Genomic DNA, 21778 nt, shown 5'->3' on the forward strand with positions numbered 1-21778 from the left:
TTTTTTTTTTTTTTTTTTTTTTTTTTTGGTTTTGGTTTTGGTTTTTTCGAAACAGGGTTTCTCTGTGTAGCCCTGGCTGTCCTGGAACTCACTCGGTAGACCAGGCTGGCCTCGAACTCAGAAATCCGCCTGCCTCTGCCTCCCAAATGCTGGGATTAAAGGCGTGCGCCACCACCGCCCGGCGGGCATCTTGTTTATTGAGCGTTTCTATTATATAAAGCCTTTGGATAATATTAAGCATTAGGGTCTCATTTCTACCAAATACTGCGTGGATGGCGGGATGGTCTTGGCTCAGCCAAGCCTTGTGGAGACAGCGTGAGAGATTGGCAGAGCCATCTCCCACGCTGGTGTCTCGTGGGTGGCAGGGCCAGTGCTTCTGAGCTGGCAGCCTGAGGCACGTAGCTACAAGCCAGATTGGGTGCCACTGTTATAAATATTCCCTACAACAACAAACCTTTACCTGAGGTTTGCTGTTATTGACTCTTAGATTCGGAGCCACTGTCTCAGGATGCACACGGCTGACCGTGTTACGTCTTCTGCCCTCCACCCCAACACCAAACACAGCAGCATCCTGGTGACAGCCCCTTTCATAACTGCGCTCGTATAATAAGCAAATAAGATAAGCCCTGAGTATAATTACGAGTCATGAGATCTCGGTTGCTGCTTATGGTACAGTGGCAAAATTACTGTAACCCAGTTACAACAGGCTTTATGATAATGGCACAGCCTGCAATTTGTAAGGTCTGGAACTTTCTTGTATTTATGAAAAACATTTGTCTTGCATTTTTCAAAGGGTCATAAAATCCAGCAACTTGTCTACTCTGTTTTTACATACTCTTAAAGACCCAGATTGCAGAAAATCCCTCGCCAATAAACCTTTGATTCCACAGGTGCTCTGTGGGTCACCGTGAGGAGTTGGATGGAATCGCACAATACCAAGAAATGTCCGCACTTCCTCATGTGGTGTTCTGAACACTTCACCTGCATCTCCTCACTTGGCCCTCATGGCTACCTCTGAGGGTCCTAAGGAAGAAATTAGGTAAAACACAGAGATCCCCAGCTGGCTTCCCACACTGTACAAACCTGAATCTCTCAGCTTTTAGATTAGACCATCATGGCATACCATGGAAAGTGGCCTTCCACCCAGTGTGGCCTATGACCCAGCAGCCCCTGGGAACCCGAACCAATGCACACTCAGGCTTCCTCGGACTTGCTGAAACTCAGAGGTGCCTGGCCATCTGTGTTAGGTGACTTTCCCAGTGTGCAGAGAACCTCTGAAAGGGCCAGGTGTCACATCGGCATTCTGCAGTGTCACCTTCCCTCAGGCTGTTCTTGATGTCAATGGAGAAGGTGGAGTGTGTGTGTGTGTGTGTGTGTGTGTGTGTGTAAAAGCTTGGCCATTATAACTGCTGCATTTGGATGACAGATTGTACAGAGTGAGAAGGCTGGGTGGGAATAGAGAGTAATTCCAAGGACTGTGGACAGAGGAGCTAGGGGGTTGGTTGGCTATTCTGATGGGGTGTCCTCACCTGGGACTCAAATGCTAAGATATGCACGATTATTTATTTTGCTAACGTTGCTAACAATGGGCTGAGAAAACGAAAATGCTCAATATTTCTGCTACAGCTTCTCCAGGAAAGGGGGGATGGGGAAATGAATGGATCATTTGCATCGGACACGGCCACTCCCTGTCACCCTGTCCTGGGGAGCCTAGGGGACGATGGGAAGAATGCTCTGAGCAGTACTTGAAATCTCAGGAGCCTGTGCTGCTGGAGGTAGACTCGGGGCTCAGCCCTGACCTTCTGGGCAGCTCGAGGGAAGAGGAGGCGAAGCTGTGAGGTAAGGTTTAAGGGCTTCTGCTTTAGCCCCCAGGAACAATGCTGAGAAGGTGAACAGATAGGGGAAGGAGAAGGAGACTCCAGGTGTGTGAGTCCATTCGACGCTTGACCGTTAGGCAGGAACCTGCAGTTACCAAGGAACCTGGAGAGGGAGCCCACTACCTACTCAATTAATGCCTTGCTCTGCCTGTGGCAGGGACCCTGTGGGAGCCTGCCAGAGGGTGAAGAAAGCTGGCAGATGGCTTCTTACAGAGCCTGGGGCACACACTCTCCACTTGCAGAGTGTTATAAAAAGTACATCCCACAAGTCCACACCCGTTCACTGAACCTCTCCACAGAACGAGGCCCATGAGAAGCTGGAGAACAGTTCACAGAAGTGACATCACAGAAGTGACATTGGAGGCTCGTTCGCAAACAGTGAATACCCGGAGATTTATTTCTGACTGAAAAACAACTTAACAGTGTGTTGAGAGAGAGAGATTGACAGGCCATGGGTACCAGCCCCAGCTGACTGGTGTTAACTAAGGCACGCCTGGTGTGTCTGTGGTCTTCCACCTCCTCTATCTTATTCCTGGAGGTCTGACTGTTCTTCATCAAAGTTCGGGTTCCCTGGAAAGAAAAGAAAACACCAGAAAAACATAAAAGTTAATGATGTAAACAAACAAACAAAAACCCAAAACCAAAAGAAAAAACAATTACTTTTTTTGTTTTTTTTTTTAAATAAACTTTTTAAAATAAGATTTATTTATTTTATATATATGAGCACACTGTCACTGACACACCAGAAGAGGGCACTGGATCCAATTACAGATGGTTGAGAGCCACCATGTGGTTGCTGGAAATTCAACTCAGGTCCTCTAGAAGAGCAGCCAGGGCTCTTAACTCCTGAGCCATCTCTCCAGCCCTGATTACAGCTTTTTAAGAGTTTAGCCCTTGCCAAGACCTACTTCCTGCGGCACTCGGGTCCCTAGGACCAGCTCCTGAGCTAAAGCTCCTCCTCCTACTCAGGGACCAGCCATCATACACTGGACTGGTTCAAGAATTCTTCACCTTCATCACCATCCACCGCCTCCTTCCTCCCACATTGGTTATTTTGGGATACTGGGCTTCCACGGGTGCCCCCTGGTGCTCGAACAATCAACTTGAGGCTTATGCTTCTCAAAGGACCCTCTGTCACGCCCACAAATCTGAGGATCCAGTTCGAAGGCCCACCACATAAGGTCAAGAAAGGATGCTGGAGAAAGCTGCAGCAGCCTCCTCCTCCTCGCAACTCCCCCTGACTTCAGGGTGTGTTTCCTGTCAGGAGTTTCCTCTCATCTCCATTTTGCCTTATCTCTCTGCCTCTCAGCCTCTCCGCTCACCTGGAGCGGACCCTTCCTGAAGATACTTCCTGTTCTGGTCCCATCTCTCCGGGCAGCGTGCTGACAGTCCCTAATACTCTATAGTGAAATCCTGGGCCTGGGTGGCTCCGGATGAGATCCCTGTCTATCCAACCCGTCACTGAGGGTGCCAGCAACCCAAAGCTGTATGCAAATGAGCAGCGGAACTTGCTGGCTTTTAGGAACCCAAAGGAAGGATACAAGGGACGCCACTGCTCTAGGTGCCCACAGGATCCTGCAGGCATTGTACCCGCGAGGGTCATTCCTACCCACTTATGGAATGAGAGAATAAAGGCGAGCGGTCCACCAGAGCCCGGTCAATGGATCCCGCCTCTTAGGTGTGTTCATACACTGTTCATATTAACGATTGCTGGAAGAGCCTAAGTCCATGTGTGTGTTCCTACCAGCTACATAGAAAACAAGTTTTGCCTGGTTTTGTTGTTTCAGATTATTATTTTTTAAAGATTAGGAAATAGACTCATTCTTAATTTATAACCAAAATCTAGTTGAAAGGAACCCTGTGGCAGGTATGATTGAAAATGCCCTCTCATAGGCTCATAGGGAGTTGCATTATTAGGAGGTGTGGCCTTGTTGGAGGAAGTGCGTCACTAGGGGCGGGCTTTAAGGCTTCGGAAGCTCGCACTGGCCCCACTGTCTCTTCCTGCTGCCTGCCCGTCAGGATGTAGAACTCTTGGCTCTTTCTCCAGTAACCTGTCTGCTTGCGAGTCACCAAGCTTCCCGCTATGGTGCCAAGGACTAAGCCTCTGAACTGTAAGCCAGCCCCAGTTAAATGCTTCCCTTTATAAGTGTTGCCGTGGTCATGATATCTCTTCACAGCAATAAAACCCCAACTAAAACAGGCCCTAATCCCATGCCTGGGGAGCAGGCAACCTTGGGTGACCAGGTTGTCCCTACGCTCTCTCCCTAAGAACAAGGTCAGATTCACCTCAGAAGATGAGAGCCTCACCTGATCAAATCAAAGGATCCCCTGTGGGGAAAGAGTTTTCAAAGACAGGTGGGGTTCCTGCCCTCTGTGGATTGCAGAGGTCTGAGTTTCCAGACTGTCCCTCCAAACCACTTTGACAGATGTGACTATTCCCAATCACATCTAGTTTTCATCCTCAGGGGAGAGTGTTGAGGACCAGTCACACCAAGGTCAGGATCCAGTGCGGACAAGCTGGACTTTATACGCTGGTCTTTCCAGGCTCGCCCAGGCCCCTCAGACCGACCGAGAGAGTAGCTCGGTGGGGGAAGGAGAAGTCGGCTCCTCCTAGGGTGCGTCACTGGCCGCACACTAGCCACGCCCACCCTGAAGGAGCGTGTATTCTTACCCTGGTCCAAGTCATAGCTGTTCTCCTGGCTCTCCTGTCTGAACGTGTCTATGTCTTCATCGCCCGCCCTCGGCTCCGCCTCGCCCTCAAAACCTTCCACTGGGAGGTCTTCTGAGGGGTCACCCACGCCTGGGATGAAGACAGCAGCGGCGGATAGAATGAGTTCGCCAGGCAGGTCTCTATGTCAAGTGGCCCTCCTGGTCTGCCCGGCAATGTCTCCTGTTCTTGAGGGCATGGGCCCCTTTCCCAACCCCCAAGCTCCAGTCCAGGTCTGGCCATCAGATCACCCTGGCCTGTCTCCCGACTTTCTTGGCTAGACCACAGTAAAACGGATACAGAGAAATGCTACCTCCATCCTTCTTCCAACAGGGACATCTGATCCCATTTGCTATTGGATGCCCAACCCAAGCCACGCCCACAGCGAGGCGATACCAAGTGAACTCTGGCAATTTGAGAATCCCCCAGGGTTCCTGGAGCCTGCATCCTAGCAGGCCATTTCTCCCATACAGTTGATTTTTGTTCTTCTCTACTCCCTGGGAGATTCCCATGCCAAACGCTTGCCCTTATAACATCCTGCACCCAAACTGACCCACTGGCCGTTTCCCAGAGGACCCAGCTACATCAGGCCTGGGGACAGGTGTGTATGGTGCTTGCCCTGACAACCCCGAGGTGCTCGCCCTGACAACCGCGGGGCAAGGCAACCCTGACAACTGTGAGGTGTTCTGTACCAGTAACTCCCGGTGTTTCTTCCTGGCCTTGTCCCTCAGCGGGAGGTTGCTCCTCAGAGAGGGTTGGAGTCCACAAGGCCAGTTCTGTGATTTTGAGAGCTTTCCATTTTGGAACGATGTTCACTAATGTCTCTTCCTCCTCCTCCTCTTCTCCTCTTTCCTATTTTAAGGCAAAAAAAAAAAAAAAAAAAACCCACAAAGCTGTCGACATTGCCGTCGTCATTTCGGTCCAGGATATTAAATGACAACGAGGAAAAGGTGGACAGAATACATCTGCTTGGCCGCTAGAAATGAATCCTTCCATTTTCGCTCTGAAGGTTCTGAGTTCCTTCACCCATAGGGTGAGACAAGTATTCACGGATGGGAGTGGCCAAGCCTGCCCTGCCCTATTTGCGTAGGTTCCAGGGCAGGATGGCAGGCTAATCATTTCCATTGGCTCCCAAGTGACCCAGAGGCTGCTGAGCCAAGGACTATACTTGGAGACTATCCCCCAAAGGGCACTTGTGCTCTGGCAATAGCTGACCTCCCCCAGGTGGTGGATAACCCTCTTCCTTCGGCTGCTGGCAGTCCACAACTGATGGCTCATAACCTGGGTACTTCCCAGGGAAGTGACCCCTCCCATCAGCAAAACCACAGCACCGCCCCACCCCCACATCCCACATCTGCTGCGTGGCTCTGATTCGCGTGGGTCCCAGGCTTCAGAGATGTCACAGCGCGGGTCACCTCCTACTTCTAGCCAATCCTGCTTCCTCCACAGTTGACCCTGAGGTCAACTCCCAATAAACCGTGCGTGCGTGCGTGCCTCGGAGTGTTGGTGCTGACCATCTCGGTGTGATGAAGCGAACTGTGCCCTACCCCCAAAAATATGACCTTGTCCTAGACCCAGGGACCTTAGAACATGACCTAATTGAAGATTAGGTGGTCTGGGTAAAGATGAGGTCATACTATGGGTGATATTTGAGTTCCTTTTGTGTAGATGTGACAAACCACCTAAGGGAATGGCTTAAAAGACCGAAGGGGTATTTGGCTCAAGGTTTCAGAGGCTCACACTGTCCTGGTGGAAAAGTTTACAGCACGGTCCACGAAAAACAAGGATGGGAACGAACAGGAAAGGGCCAAGGGAGATACAACACCCTAAGATATCCCCCCCCGCCCCGTGACAGCCCCTCCAATTATGTTCCACCTCCTACAGTTTCCAGTTTCCAGCATTCACTTCATGAAACAGGGGTGAGGGGAAAAGAACGGACGGACATTTCTCATCTAAACCTAAACAACTGGTAATGCCCGTGCTGGGTAGACTCCCTTTATGTGAAAAGAAAATGCTGAGGTTGCAGAAACCTTGGGGAGGGAGGGAGAGAGGGAGGGGTGGAGGGAGGGAGAACATTCATATAACTCTCGTTTCTCCCACATTACCAGTGTTCCGTTTTATTTTATTGATTGCTCTTGGCGCCCCTCCACCTCTCATTGTGCCTGGTTATAGATTAAACTCTGCGGTCTGCTACTATCTACTGCGCCAGGAAAGGCAGTCTAGTCGTGGGAGAGTCAGCTTATAGTACAGGTCCAGCTCACTAGGAAGGGATGCCCGTGCAGCTTCAGGGACCAAGGAGAAAAATAAAGGCGCAATTTGATACTTGATCTGACCGGGTTCAGGCACCCCCCTAAAGCTCCCACCTCGGGGCTGAGCTGTGCCCCGAGGTTGAGGTTTGGCTGAGGTACGGCTGGCTCCGCCCACTCCGCTGAACCCTGACTCAAGAAAGGTGCAACTTCCAGAGCCGCGGTTCTTCCCCTTCAATACAGCTTCTCATGTGGCGGTGACCCTCGACCACAAAATTATTTTCGTTGTTACTTCACAACGGTAACTCTGCTGCCGTTATGGATCGTAAATGTAGATATCAGGATAGCTGACCTACGGCCCCTGTGAAAGTTTCCTTGGGCTCCTAAAGGGGTCTCGATCTACAGCTTGAGATCTGGGGTTCTAAATGCTAGCCAGAACCTAAGCACGCTCTTCTCTATCCCTTGGGCTTCCTCACTTTCTCTAAATTACTCGTTCTTTGTCAGGGCGGATCTCTTTGCCAGCTTAGCTCAAACTTTTGTTATTGTTTTAGGTTTGTTTGTTTTTCTTTCCTTCTTTCTTCCATCTGCTTCTCTGGGGAAACGAGTGAGGTTTACCGCTTGCCTGCCCTGGGGCGTTTTTTTGTGTTTTTTTTTGTTTGTTTGTTTTTTGTTTTGTTTTGTTTTTTAAACTCTAATAAAATTGTCCTTAATCACACACACACAAAAAAAAAAAAATCCCAAAACTTCTTACAGCAAGAATGAATAAGTCAAAGGCTCAGAGCTAGTACTAAGACCAGGAAATTTTTACTAAACCTCGTTATCCCCAGGCAATAGTCAGGCATTAACACATCACGAGCTTGCAGACAGGACACCCCTTCACATGATCCTTTACCCAAGGCCCTGAGAATGACTACATTGTTGCCAGCCAGAGAAGAGCAATCTGCTATTAACGCCCATGCTCAGTGTAGCAAATTAACTTACTAACTAATAACTAGGCTTTAATAGCAGGCTAGCCTTGGGACCTATGTGAACAACCACCTGACCTCAGTGCAGAAGGTTACAGCTTTCAGGTGCTGACACCTTTCTGGGACTGACACCTGCCGGAACTCAGGGTTAGGCGGTTCCCAGTCACAAAATCCAGCTCTGGCTCCTACAGGCGTTGTGAACTGACATTGATCGTTTCGGCAGCTGGGCAGCCTAGTGAGATCAATGTGACCGAGCAGATATTTATTTAGCCCTTGGAAGCAGAGGTGACAGGTCAACTTACCATGTCTGTGAGGCGATATTCACCGTGCTGTTCGCATCCAATGTCAAATACGTACTTTCCAGGGCCCACAGGCTACGGGGAGAAAGGATTTCAAATCGCTTAATTCTTCAGAAATTCTGAAAGTACAAAATACTTTCCAAGCACCATGCCCAGAAAGCCCACCCCGAATGACCTCGCCATGCATAGGCACGCGAGAGGGGTTACTGAACATTTCTGTCGACTGACAGCTAATGGAGATGCTAAAAGGTTTTGGTTTTGCAGGTCCCGGACATGTTTTACTGCTTTATAAAAGGAATGAGAAATATATTCACTTTAGAACCTGTAATAAATCGGTGTCTGTGGGCATACTTGCTAGAGAGGGGCTGGCTACCAATGCTTTGGTATATGCTTGTTGTAGCACTGGATTTACTGCAAAGCAGTTTTATAAAAGCTGTTTATTTACTTAGACTGGGGCCAGGGTGCAGGTGTCATAGGTGCAGGCCCCTATGAGGTTTCTTTTTTAAACAAAATCCTCGTCACAATGACACGCACTTTGACTCCGTGTTGACTTAGAAACCCAGTGTGAACTGATTCTCGGATTTACAAATGTTTTTCCCTGTCACCAGCTGTCAACCTGACGTTTGATTTCACCAACTCTGTTGCTGATGTTGACTGTTGCTATGCCAACACTCTTGGGTTTTGAAACTATGTCTCACTCCACAGTTCAGGCTGACTCAAAGTCTCTTTGCCCCTGGTCTCAGCTGAGTCTGGATACCTACACCGCCACACTGAGCTTTCCATTTTCTAGTCATTACACTGCTTCTTGTGAAATTAAATCTATTTTTTTTCTTTGCAAGTCTGTTGAGGGGCTCCTTCCCTCATATCTGCATTGGCAGACAGTCCCTTATTTTGATTCATTTCAGAAGATTCATGGTCACATTTAAAAATATTCCTTCCAGAAAATACCTTTCTCCCTTTGCTGAAGGACAAACCAGTTTTACTGACTCCCTGGTCCTTTTATAAAGCGATAAAGCAGAATGAAGACTTATAAAAATACAACCTTAGCAGTTCCCTTAGCCGGGAGTTGACAGAAGCATCTGTATTATCTGTGTCCCCAGACTTTGCCCAGCGATGTAATTTGGATTTATCTAGGTATCTAGTTTCTCAGTTCGTTACCGCCCTTCATTTCTTCATTAATCATCGGGGATGTCCCAGCGAGATGTTCAACCATTTCATCTCCTCCCATCTCCATCCTGCCTCATCCTGTTTTAACGACTTGCCAGCAAGGAAAGGGACAGGAAAAACATCTGAGAGAGAAACACTAACCAGGGCTAAGAGGGTGAAAGATGCCTGACCCCACCTGTAACTATGGAAACACAGTTTGGGGTGGGGTGGGGGGGCAGGAGCCATGACTGCACATGAGATTTGGGGGAGGAAAAAAAAAAAACAAAGAATGTAGCCATCAACCCAATGTCACAAGAAACCGATGGACACTCAGGTTCTGTTGTCAATGAGGGGGTAAATTTGGGCAGCTTTTCAAGATGATGGGCGGTGTTTTTTTTTTTTTTTTTTTTTTTTTTTTTTGGTGTTTCAAAGCATCAGCCCTTTATACTCAGCCGCCCCGTTATCTGGCTGTGATGGCTCATCCTGGCTGTCTACTTGACATACCTGTGATGAAGAAACCTCGACTAAAGACATGCCTACTTCAGATCAAACCATTGGGCTGGGCTCTTAATTGTTACTGGATGTAAGAGTGGTCCGAATCTACGGTGGGCAGAACCATCCCCAGGTGGGTGGCCCAGAGCTGTATAAGATAGGGGGTAAGCCTGCCCTGAGAACACGGCAGGCAGTACGTAAGCAGTGTTCCTCCAGGGTCTCTGTTTTAAGCTCCTCCCCTGCTTCAGTTCCTGAGCTGATTTCCCTCAAAGATGGACTACCGCCTTTTAAGATGAAATAAACCTTTTCCGTCCCAAGTTGCATTTGGTCACGGTGTTTAACAACATCACGACAGAAACGTAACTAGGCCTCTAGTCTACGCCAACGCATTTATCAGAAGACGAAGCAACAAGAACTTAAGCCTAAAGGTCTTACTTTCATTCTGGAGGCTGGTTCCATCTGTCTGTAGAACTGCCATTGTTTCCGGGTGAGGTGAGTGGAGGGGGCAGTGTCGGGGTTGGGGGGGGGTGTGATTAACAGGGGAGCCAACAAAAGCGGAAACACGGAATCAAATGTAGATTAGGCCTGTTCAAAGTTCCCTGACCTCCGAGGGTCAGAGCGGACGAGATGCCCTCACCCTGCACCCTGAAAATCGGCTGTGGGGGATTTAGTTTCTCTGGGCAGATGGCTTGCTTGTGATGTAGAACTGAATGACCCACTGAGCCAGGGCAGGAGCTTTGACCAGGGGAGGGTGTGCAGGGGACAGGGGACCAGGGGGAGGTGTTCCTCCACATTTTATTCCACATGATCAAATGTGCAAGATCGCAGACATATCTTTGCATCCTGGTACTTCACGAACCCGCCGAAACTGATTCTTCATAAGCTAATGTGTAAGTGTGTGTGTGTGTACTTGGTGTTCAGAGGTCCTGAGGGAGGGGCCAGAGAGGGGGCAGCCACGGGGGAGGGGGCTCCTAGCGGAAGACACTTTATAATTTGGCTGTTCTTGCATGGTTTGTATAACCATAAGCTTTTTTTTTTTTTTCACTTAACTGGCAGAACACTGTCCCTTTTCAGGCTGGCTAGTCTAGCCTACTACTTACTCTAACAGTTAAGCCTCAAGTTACATACATGTAAATGAATCGGAGCTTCCAGACACGGCGAATGTACCTAAGGATACCCTACCCACATCGGATTCCAGTGTACTTAGCAAACTCTCTCTTCCAGCCCAGACCAACGCTCCCGTGAATGCCTGGTTGGGTAGAAGGCTCACAACTTACTGACTTTCCCCTCTGCACAAAACAGCAACCAAAGCCGAGCCCACCAAACAAAAGCAGTGGGTCAAACTTTGGAGGTCTCCAGACCCAGGGTGCACAGAGCTCTCCCCAGCCAAGACGGGCAGGCTGGCCTCTGTCGTGAGGAGGACCCCTGGGGGGTAGTCCTCCCACTCGACATGATTTACTAGAGGGCAGAAAGCACAGCTAGCCAGTGGAAGATGCTCTGATATCAAGAGCACTGGCCTTAATAGAGACGCAAAGTGTTTCTGAGGCCCCAGGAAATGGGCCAAGCGTTTTGCCTCCCACCCCACCCGACTCTGTGCTCTGTAAGCATCAGAACAGCTTGGAATGGAACAACCATCCTCAGCTGGTGGGAATGGAGGACTCCTCTGAGTGTGTAGTGTTGGCACATGGCGCACTGACTTACGTTTTTGTTCATGAACTTGCCCTGGTACCTGTGGTTCAGGTGGATGAGCTCGGCGGCGCCCTCCTGCTGTCCATGTACCCAGGTACCGACATACTTACTGCCGGTCTCTGCGTAGAGGTAGGTGCCTTGCCCGTGCCTGGTGAAGACAAGACCAGGGCACTTGGTCACTGTCCAGGGTGGAGAACTGATCCTAGGGCAGACGGGGGGCTAAGCAGAGGCCAGCTCACGGGCAACGTGTTTCCACTCAAAGGCTTAGCATACCACCCACACATGAGGCGTTAAGAGAAGCGTGGGGCCAGCATCCTCTAACGCCAAGGCCAACTGCCTGCATACAGACCGCTTTCCCCATGAGGATGTAGGGCTGCTTGATCTCCACTAGATTGGTCCTCTGTGTCTTCACTCCCTGGGACTTATGGACAGAGGATCCCACTAACAGGAGACAGGAATCTCTCCCCCCCGCTTCCCTTCTCTACAGCACCTCCCCTACACACCTGCCCAACAGCCCGGAACTGGGTTTAAGTGGGCATCGTCCTGTGCTTACGCCACAAACGGACCCCCAAGACTGCAGGAAGAAGCCAAACCTTTGATGATTGAACCACTCCCCTGTGTAGGTGTCGTTATTGACGTAGTAGTACACGCCATGGCCGTGCCTCTGGTCGTCAGCCCACTCCCCTACAAAGGACAACACACACTCATTAAAAAGCAAAGGGCAGACTGATGACACAGCCCCTGCTAGCCCAGTAGGAGCCAAACTCTGGAACCGAAAGGGCTAAACCTGAAGGGCTAAACCGGCTGCCTCTCTCCTGACTTCCTGTCTCTGCATCCCTTCCTCTTGTGCCAGCTACCAGTGAGAGCTGGCTAAGGAGGGCCCAGTTAGGAGCTTGGAGATACAGGTCTGGAGGGTGGATGCATGTTACATGAGCCCCAGACATCTTCATGCTTTCAGAAGCCAGTGGGCACGTGGTGGGGGTTCAAACAAGCTTGTCTGACCCACTGCTAGTGAACCCAGTCTTGGTTGCTGCTTGATGGTCTAGCCTCAGCCCACGTTCCGTCTCCCACCTGGACACTTGGATCCAAGGCTGCCCCTCCTGCCAGTTCCCTCAATCTCCCTCACACACTTCCTTTTGTGCCCTGCCCAGGCCCCACCCACGTGAGTGGCTCCTAATAATTCCTCGTGTACTCAACGTGAAATCGTACCAATGGAAATTGTGTCCACACAGCATGCAATGTGGATCGAGGCTTCATGACAAGGTTGGCAACAAACCGTGTGGTCAGCCAAATGGGGATTTGAAATCAGTCTCTCAGAAACTCCTCAACTCTCACAGGTCACACAGGGAAGAACCCAACCAGTGGGTCCCTAAGGTGGACATTACCTAAAATGTCACCTATTAGCAAAGGCAAACCAGCACCAGGATGGAACTTTCTAGAATACTACTTTCTGGACTACTTCCCCGGGTGGAACTTTCTGGAATGGAGCTACAAATAATTAAAAACCAATTGAGATCAGTTTGTTTAAAGAGAGAAAGGGCGGTTTCATCTTCTATCGTCTCTACAGAAAACAATGCATACTGTTTTCTTATGGAAAGTGTATTGGCTAACATGGGTGGATACCTGCGGAGGATGCCTGCCTCGAATGTGGGAGGCCCTGGCTTCGATCCCAGTGCAGAAGGAAAAGCCAAAACAGTGGTGGAAGAAAGCTGTCCTAGACGTCTACAAGGATGTCTGTCATGAATTAAAAATGCATTCGGGACGCCTTCTTCAATACAGTGTTGTTTATGATATTTGTATCAATTTGCTATTACAAATAAAAATTAATTTTTACAGCAACTTTATATCCTTTTTCTTAGAGGACCCTAGAATGTGTGTAAACTGGCTTACACAAGACACTAGAAACATCTGCACATACACTATGCTAACAAAATGTTAATTACCCAAACTGTCCGTTCCTGTGAACAAGCCCCAAAGTTTATCCAAAAAATGGGGGCTCTATAGAACTTTCCTCACTTCTCTGATATCGACTTAACAACGACAACGTTCCAGCTGCCTTGTGAACTAGGAGGAGGCCTGTACAAGTGCACAGCACACATCCCCTAGGAGCTTCCACCAGATGAAGACAGAGGCCAACAAGGGTGTGGTCAGCCGCCTGGGGCAGAGGCATGAACAGGCCCTCAAAGGTAAATGACAACTCAGCACAGGCATGCGTACACAGAGCGGTAGGACAGTGACTGCTACAGGTTCAGAAGGCCCTAGGTCCCATGGTAAGATGCGAGACAGGAACATGTGCAAGAGAGTTGGAAAACCCCCAAATTAAAATAATTCACTGAAGTATACGTTTGATGCCAGGTGTGTAGTGACCACGAGACCCAGTGTGTAGTGACCACGAACAAAGATCTAGTAGGCATTCGGAGGCAGTATTGTGGCTGCATCCGCAGCATCTGCTAGTTTCTGTGGTGGAATATTCCCATGGAGGCCAATTTGGAGCTGTTTTTGGAGCTGTAAGAAGTGCAAAATTGGCTTCTGTGAGCTACTCTGAGCTGCTCCAGCACACCCTGGGGCAAAGTGGTCACAGCTGGAACAGTAACTTCATCTGGTTTCCTTCCCCCCAACCCCCTCCCCAAAAGACCATAACGACAACAACAACAACAAACCGAGCCGTCTCTCTCCTCCTGACCTTGGGAGCTGGACTCAAAGCTGACAAGAAAAATGTTGTGTATTCTGCAGAGTCTTTTCAAAAGTGAAAGAGGGCATTTAAGCTGCAAACACACCAGATTTCAGGTTGGTGAGGACCCAAGATCACATGCTACACCCCTTGAGAAACTTGTGGGTGGCTCCGCCCAGCCCAGGAAAGCCTGTGGAAGGGGGCGGGGTTTCCCAGAGGAAGCTGACCTATACTTGCTGCAGGCTTCAATGACCAAGAGTCACAGCTCCTGGATGTCATTTGGAAACATTCCTGCTTTGAATTTGCCTGTAACCTTTAAAAAAAAAATAATTCTGAACAGTTCTCTCCTATTCTCTTCATTCCTGGTCTTGTCACCAGACCTGGAGCGTTGAAGAGATGGGATTAAGCCCTTAAAATCCCTTGAGTGATATTGACGAGGCTTTGGATTGAGAAGGCATATATACGCCAGCATGAGCATGCACACCCGCGGCTTCCTAGGAGCAGAGGCTCCTCGGCACTAGACTCTTCGAGAACTCAGACTGCACACCCTTTCATCCGACTGTTCGTCCGCAGGGTTTGTAGCACCCTTTATAATGAACAACAGTTTCCAAGAATTCGGCAAACCATAAGGGAAGATCATCAGGCTCGAGACAGGGTTAGGGGATCACCTAGTTAGCACTGAGCTGGACAGAAGTGTCAGAAGCCCGCAAACATCCACCATGACCTCTGCATCTGAGTTGGGGACCGGGGCGGCCTTACAAAGACACGCCCTCCTGAGGCTCTGGTAGCTGGTGCCATGAACTGGTGACTTCTTAGAAAGCCGTAGCCTGCAGAGACCTGCTTGGTGTGGACACCCACGCTTGAGCTCACACGTCTTGTGAATAGACTTTTCTCTTCGGTTGGTTCATCTCCATGTTACAAATTCCTAACGCACTGGGCGGTGGACATGCCTTTAATCCCAGCACTTGAGAAGCAGAGAGGCAGAGAGGCAGAGATGAATCTCTGTGACTGTGAGTTCTAGGTTAGCCAGCCTGGTTGACACAGGGAGTTCCAGGACAGCCAAGGCTACACAGAGAAACTCTCTCTGTGTGTGTGTGTGTGTGTGTGTGTGTGTGTGTGTGTGAGAGAGAGAGAGAGAGAGAGAGAGAGAGAGAGAGAGATTCTTAAAACCTCTCCCTTGGGGTGAGACTGTACCCACACTTGGGTATGTCTTATCAGCAAAGCACAAGCACCTCTTTTTTACCTAATCTTCATGCCTGGGTCTATATTAAATATCTTTAATAAACCCCCGTAACTCTGCTTCAAAAAAAAATTCCCAAATCCCTCCCCCTTTTAATGTACTTTGTATGTAACCCAAATTGCATTAAAGTCTACACCAAGATCAAAAACGACAACAGGATTAGGCTCACGGGGATCTGGGAAGAATTAAATTAAGCCCTAAATCAAATTGTTCAATGCTCATTAGAAAGCAGATGGTGCTTCTGGCCAACCAAGCCTGCTAAGGTTTAGGAACAAAACAATTTTAAGTTCCATGTCTTAAGACAGAGGGCATGGATGCCTCTACCCCATCTCAGAGTCTGGCAGAATTCTCTTACTTTGCTATTTGATACTTTTAGGTTTTGTTGTATCTGGAAGCAAGGTGGGTAACGGTGGTCCGTGGTTTGGCTCGGTGTCTCCCAAAGGCCGTGGGGGGTGGGGAGGGGGCCTTGGTCCTCAACTATAGTACTGTTGGGAGGTGTGGAACCTTGGAGAGATAGGAGCTGGTGAAAGCAGTCAGGTCACTGGGGACATGCCCATCCCCACTCCCACTGTTTCCTGGGTACCATGAAGCAAGCATCTGGGTCTATTGAAGACCCCCCCCCCCCAGGATGTTCTCTGTCTTGTCACAGGACTTAAAAGCAACATCTATGCTATACTAAAATCAGGTGCTGAAGAGACAGTTCAGCGGTTCAGAGCATTTGCTGCTCTTGCAGAGGATCCAATTGAATTCCCAGAACCCACAACCATCTATAACTCCAGTGCCAGAGGCTCCAGTGCCCTCTTCTGGCCTCCATGGACACTTTATGAAAGTATTTCATCGGCATACATGCTGGTACAATATCCAGGCATGTAAAATGCTCACACAGATGAACAAATCTTAAAACCTCTAAAATCAAACTAAGCCTTCTTCTCCTTGAAGAAGAGTGTATCAGGTGTTAGTCCTGGGAATATGGCTTGCATCATAAGGATACATCATCCTCATTAAAAAATGATGTTGTCACACCAAGTGCATCATGGTCCTTGCCAAGAAGGTCTTCCCTCAAGGCAAGACGGTCTATAGGAATCACATAGATATCAATCTATCCCACCTGCATGCTACCAGATTGGAAACTGAGACAAGAAAGGGGACACACAGAGTCCCCCCCCCAACTGTCCCCCTAGTGCTGAAGGCACAGATCATTTTGGAAATCAGATGGGAACAAGAAGACCCTTTTCAGAGATAGGAGGAACCAGGGGTAGAGAAAAACCCAGACATAGAAATCAGCAGACACTTCCTGCCTTCTCCCTTCCTAGCTCTAGGGTTAGACATGTACCCACCAGGTGGCAGGGGTACACAGGGCCTGGAGGTTCTTAGAGATAAGCTAAGAGTCTTCCTGAGACACAACATCAGAGACCGGGAAAGACATCATAGTAAGGCAAAAGACCCAGATGAAGAAACTCCCAAAGGTCTAAAGAAACATGACCATCAGAAGAGAGATTAGGCCAAACCAGAAAACAACAAAGACCCCTTCAGAGGGAGGATGTGATAGGGCTGTCCTGGATCTAAGCCACACCCAGCAAGCCCCCTTCACTTACTCCCAAATTTTGCTCACATGAGGGCATGCACTGCCCACAGGACCAGCTGTGTAGATTGGTTAGTTAGAGGTTTATTTACTTAAAAGACTTCCTAGCCTCTACGACAGTATAGGAAGGAGCACATTTTTTTTCATTGACTAGGAGATCCAGTGAACTTGAAGCGTTCTTGTACCCTGTAGTATCGTGAACAGACATGTTCAACGACAGAAACGGCCTGTACAGGAAAACAAGAACCAGGACCAAAGGCTTATGTTACCTTCATATCTGGATCCATCTGGATAGATAAAGGTGCCTTGGCCATGCTTCTTATTTTTAACATAGTCTCCGATGTACCGGGCCCCGTTCTTAAATTTGTAGGTCCCCTGAAACACACCAACAAAACAGTTCACATACGCCCTGAGTCCCACGTGCACGAAGGCGATATTTAATAGAAGAAACCAGCTCCCTCAGTCACTATTTCTGACCTGGCCGTGTCTTTTTCCAAACTCATAGTTTCCTTCATACGTGTCCCCATTGGGCAAGCGTGCTTTCCCGTGTCCGTGCCGTTCTCCCGCTTCGTTGCGCTCCCCCTCGTATTCCTGGGCAAAAAAAAACAACAAAAAAAACCAAGATAATTGTGGCTGCTATTTGTTTCTGCTAAGCACATGGAAAGCAGTTTACAGCTATTGTCCCACTGAAGTCTTCTAACCTTGGGTAACCTGTGACGCTGCATACTGGAGAGGCAGGTAACCAAGCCTGGTGGGCGGAGCCCTGGTCTATGGTCTCACGGTTACTGCTGGTGTCCATAGTAGAAGCCTCGCTCTCTTCAGCATCTGAGAGAGTGTGGTTTATTATGCTAACCCCTGACATTGCAAACATGAACCAATATACGGAAAACACTGTGTCGTCACCAGAATGCTCGTAAAGAGCGCATGCAGGTGAAACAGGTCTCCAAACTGCACAGACACCTCCCAGGTCACTGTCTCAGGTCATTCAGGACTTAAAGGGCAAATGCCCTTCATAAGTTTCCTAGACTGTCTGCTGTCTGCAGGCAAATTTGACCCAGAGACTAGAAAGAAGGCTCAGTGGGTAAGAGCGCTGGCTGGTCGTGCAGAGGACCCAGATGCAGTTCCAAGCACCCAAATTTGGCTCACAACCATCTGTAACTCCAGTTCCAGGGGATTCAATGACCTCTCCTGGCCGACTCAGTCACTGTATGCATGTGATACACAGATATACATGCATGGGAAAAACTCCATACACCCAAAATAAAAGAAATTAATATTTTAAAAACCTCCAAATTAAAACAAACCACTTCTAACCCAATCTGAAATTTTTGTGAATCTATCTTGTAAGTAGATTAGACTGGGGCTAGAACTGCCTAGCATGTACAAGACCCTGGGTTTCACCCCTTCACACACACACACATATACACATACACACACACGGGGGTTGGGGGGAGAGAGAAAGACAGAAACACATACATACATACATAAGCACACAGAAACATACATACATACACACAGAGAGAGCCAGAAACAGAAACACACATACAGACACACACATACACACACAGAGAGACAGAGACAGAGAGAGACACAAAGACAGAGACACAGAGACAGAGAGAGACAGAGAGATAGAGGCAGAAACACAGATACATTCACACAGAGAGACAGAGAAAGACAGAGACAGAAACATAGATACATACACACAGACACCACACACACACACACACACACGATTTTTTCAAGTAGTGCCACTTGTAGGGGCTGAAGCAGGATGGCAGGATCACTTGAGCCATGGGGTTCAAGGCCACACCCGAACCACAGAGCAGATCCCTGCCCCCACCCTAACATCAAGGGAATAAAAAAAGTAATATAAGATTGCAATCCTCCCCCCTTTTTTTCCCTATACTTTATAAGATGAATGTTCTCTGGCTCATATACTACACGGATGTAGTACATATAATGCACACTAAAATGGCCAGAGCATTCAGTAATGACGTAACATGCCTTGCTTATACCATCACGCTGCATACTTTCAACATACACAATAACATGAAATATTATTACATATTAATTGCCCCCTAGAAGCTCATATATCTACGCATTGATTCCCTGCTTGGTGGTACTGCTTGGGGAGGCTGTGGAACCTTTGGGAGGTAGAGGCTTGCTGGAGGAAGTACATCACTAGGGACGGACTTTTGAGTGTTTGTGGTCTGATGCCACTTCCTGTTTACGCTCTCAGCTTCCTGTTCCGGCCGCCACGTCTGCCCCTGTGCCTGCCGCTTACCGCTATGCCTCCTCACCACGAAGGACTTATACACCCCTGGGACCATAAGTCCAAATAAACTCTTCCTTCCGTGAACTATAGTGCTTGATCACAGCAATAGAAAAGTAGCTAATACCCACAATGTACAGAGACCCTGCTCCCATCCTGGAGATTCCCACCCCCCCTGTGGCCAACGCTGAGCCACAGAAGTGGATCCCTGCTCCCAGCTCAGGGACCTCCCAGTTTGCCTAACACTGACTGAGCCGTATGGGTGACTAACGGAGAAATTCTTGAAGTCGACCTGAAGGTGGTCTGACGTCATAACCTCAGGCTTGCTTAAACATGTTACAAATCAGAGCGGATAGGGAACAAACTGGAAACGTTGACGGATAGGACTGTGTGTAAATCGGATATGAGCAGAAGCAGAGTGTAAATTAGCGACCCCTCCCGTCTCTCTGTGTGAGTGTTTGTGAGTGCGTGTGTGTCTGTGTGTGTGTTACGTATGTAGTAAGGTGGATATGTTGATGTCCGTGTGGGTGTTTGCTCATGTACATGTTTGTTCATGGCCATCTCTAGGGGCCAGAGATTGACAGGCAATATCTTCCTCAAGTCTCTCCCCCTTATTTTTTGAAACAGGGTCTCTCACTGATAGCCGGAGCCCACCCATTCAGCTAGGCTGGCCAGCCAGCGCACTCCAGGGATCCTTTTGTCCCCAGCTTTTTACGTGATAGCTGTGTCTGAACTCAGGTCCTTATGCGGCTAAGCAAACACTTTACTGACTGAGGCATCTTCCCCCTGGAAGTAGAATCCTAAGAAACCAGTGAGAAGCTCTGCGGGATTGGAAAAGAGGCAGCTAAGCCAGGGTGCATGTTGCAATTTCAGGTGCAATATCGTGATTCACACTCGAGAGTGTCCTGCTTCTTTGCACTAGTTCCTTGGTGTTGGGAGCAAGGGACTCCAAAGCATTCCTGCATCTTCGCACTGACCAGGCTGCCCCAGCCCATAGATGAAGAAGCTAAGAGGGGGTGCCCAGGGCCTGCAAAGAGGTCTGAGGAGGTACCAATACTGCATTACAGAGCAGGGGCAGGGCTCTTCAGTTGATGCTCAAACTCTCTGGTTTGCTTACAGCCAGCAGGCCTATTCACCACTTTGTCAGCCAGGGCGTGGTCATCCTCTGATTTAAGGATAAACAGCCGGCCCACAATGCACTCACGAAGGAGCACATCATTGGCTGTGAGTATTTTGCCTCTCGTCTGTTGTCCTCACTAGGGAAGTGAGTCCAATGGCTTGGGATGGTACAGAGAAACTGATTCCAGACCCACATGGTGAAACCTTGTGGCACCTCAGCAGCACCGTGCGGGAGTTGTCAGGAGCCAACCTTCTCTATCTCTTTACTCAACGCCCTCTCCCTAGAAATCTTCGCCTTTAATGGGAGGCGGGATGGGAGCGGGGAAGGGGGGTGGAAACAAGACGTCACGGCGTTTCACCTTTCAGAGCGACTTCCTGGACGCAGCGCCGCCAGTGTGGCCGGTGTGGTCCTGTCCCCAGCCTCTCGGCCCTCTGGTCCCCACGCCTCCCGCTCCGGAGCTGCGACGCACCCCAGAAGCCCCTCCCTGGTCAGGAGCTCTCACCCCAAGATCGTTTTCTCCCTCCTCCTCTAACTCCTCAGAGCCCAGGTCCGACATGATCTGGTCTCAGCCAGGATCTCCGGAGCAGCGTCTCTATCAAGCAGGTACCAGCCACCCCCACTCGCGTCCCGCGTCGTCATGGAGACGCTGCCCGCCCCACTTGGCTCTCCGCCTGAAAGGGTGGCGGGAAAGGGCGGCAAGAGAAGCGTGGGAGGAGCCAAGGGCTGGAATAGTGTCCTAGCAACTGGGAGGACATCTCTACCAATCACCGCCCGGGACGAGGAGGGGGCGGGACCTTGGCAGTCTTGGTACCCACGCAGATCTGGCCAGCTAACCTCGGCAGTGTCACTGGCCTCTGGAATGTCCTTAATGATCTGGTTTATGGATTCTACAAGGAACCACCTAGAAAGGGGACCCCATTAGAACGAGAAGTGCATCTCAACTCTGAGCCTTGCCTTTCAGTCCCTTGGGTCCTCTATGGATGCTTCAAGGACCCTCCCGGGTTCTTCTATACTGAGATGTTTGTGGTCTCTCGATACGTGTACACTTGAGTCTTGTCTGTTTCCTGTCAACACGTATACACTGGAGCGATGAACTCTGATCACTTCGGCAGATGCTCATGCACACGGACCCGGGTCAGGGGTTAGCATCTCAGCCAACTCGGGTTACTTCTGGCCTCTCATTTTCAGGGGACCTATATTCATTCTGCTCTGTCCTCTGGTGCTGCAGGCTTCTCTCAAAGGACCAGCCTGTCATCCCACACATACAGGCCCACTCATTCACACTGACTGTCCCTTACAGATTGGCTTCTCCTCTTGGGGTCCCTCCAGTGCCACATTCCACCCTGCAAGGCCCCTCTGACTCCCCTCCCACCCCTAAACTGTCATCCCAGGCTCAGACCTTCCTGCTCCTCAACTAAGCTAGACTTTCTGTCTCAGTATCTGGCCTCCTAACAGCTTTTCAGTTTCCTCTG

At 49.3% G+C, this 21778-nt stretch overlaps 1 protein-coding gene across 2 annotated transcripts; it reads right to left on the minus strand.

Moving 5' to 3' along the window:
* Positions 1 to 2249: 2249 nt before the first annotated feature.
* Positions 2250 to 20916, minus strand: Rsph1 (radial spoke head component 1). Of its 2 annotated transcripts, XM_028767962.1 has the most exons (9): positions 20809 to 20916; positions 17392 to 17505; positions 17184 to 17289; positions 12015 to 12105; positions 11434 to 11569; positions 8098 to 8169; positions 5277 to 5436; positions 4549 to 4677; positions 2250 to 2447 (listed from the first exon to the last, which is right to left on the minus strand). In XM_028767962.1, exons 1-9 carry the CDS (start codon positions 20860 to 20862, stop codon positions 2404 to 2406), a joined length of 906 nt encoding a protein of 301 aa, XP_028623795.1. In that variant the 5' UTR covers positions 20863 to 20916; the 3' UTR covers positions 2250 to 2403. The 2 variants fall into 2 exon arrangements, with proteins under 2 accessions (XP_028623795.1, XP_028623796.1); XM_028767963.1 differs by lacking the exon at positions 17392 to 17505 and having other exon boundaries at positions 2252 to 2447; positions 20809 to 20903.
* Between the last annotated feature and the right edge of the window lie 862 nt (positions 20917 to 21778).

This window comes from Grammomys surdaster, unplaced genomic scaffold, assembly GCF_004785775.1.
Source record: "Grammomys surdaster isolate TR1022 unplaced genomic scaffold, NIH_TR_1.0 183, whole genome shotgun sequence".
Classification (NCBI taxonomy): domain Eukaryota; kingdom Metazoa; phylum Chordata; class Mammalia; order Rodentia; family Muridae; genus Grammomys; species Grammomys surdaster.

What these genes read in the sequence shown, in the direction of transcription:
- Rsph1 (XM_028767962.1), bottom strand. Translation starts at nt 20,862, where the DNA reads ATGTCGGACCTGGGCTCTGAGGAGTTAGAGGAGGAGGGAGAAAACGAT. An exon ending in AGGGAGAAAACGATCTTGGG is followed by an intron (nt 17,506 to 20,808) that starts GTGAGAGCTCCT and finishes TTTTTTGCCCAG; the next exon opens with GAATACGAGGGGGAGCGCAA. An exon ending in AATATCGCCTCACAGACATG is followed by an intron (nt 5,437 to 8,097) that starts GTAAGTTGACCT and finishes GCCTTAAAATAG; the next exon opens with GAAAGAGGAGAAGAGGAGGA.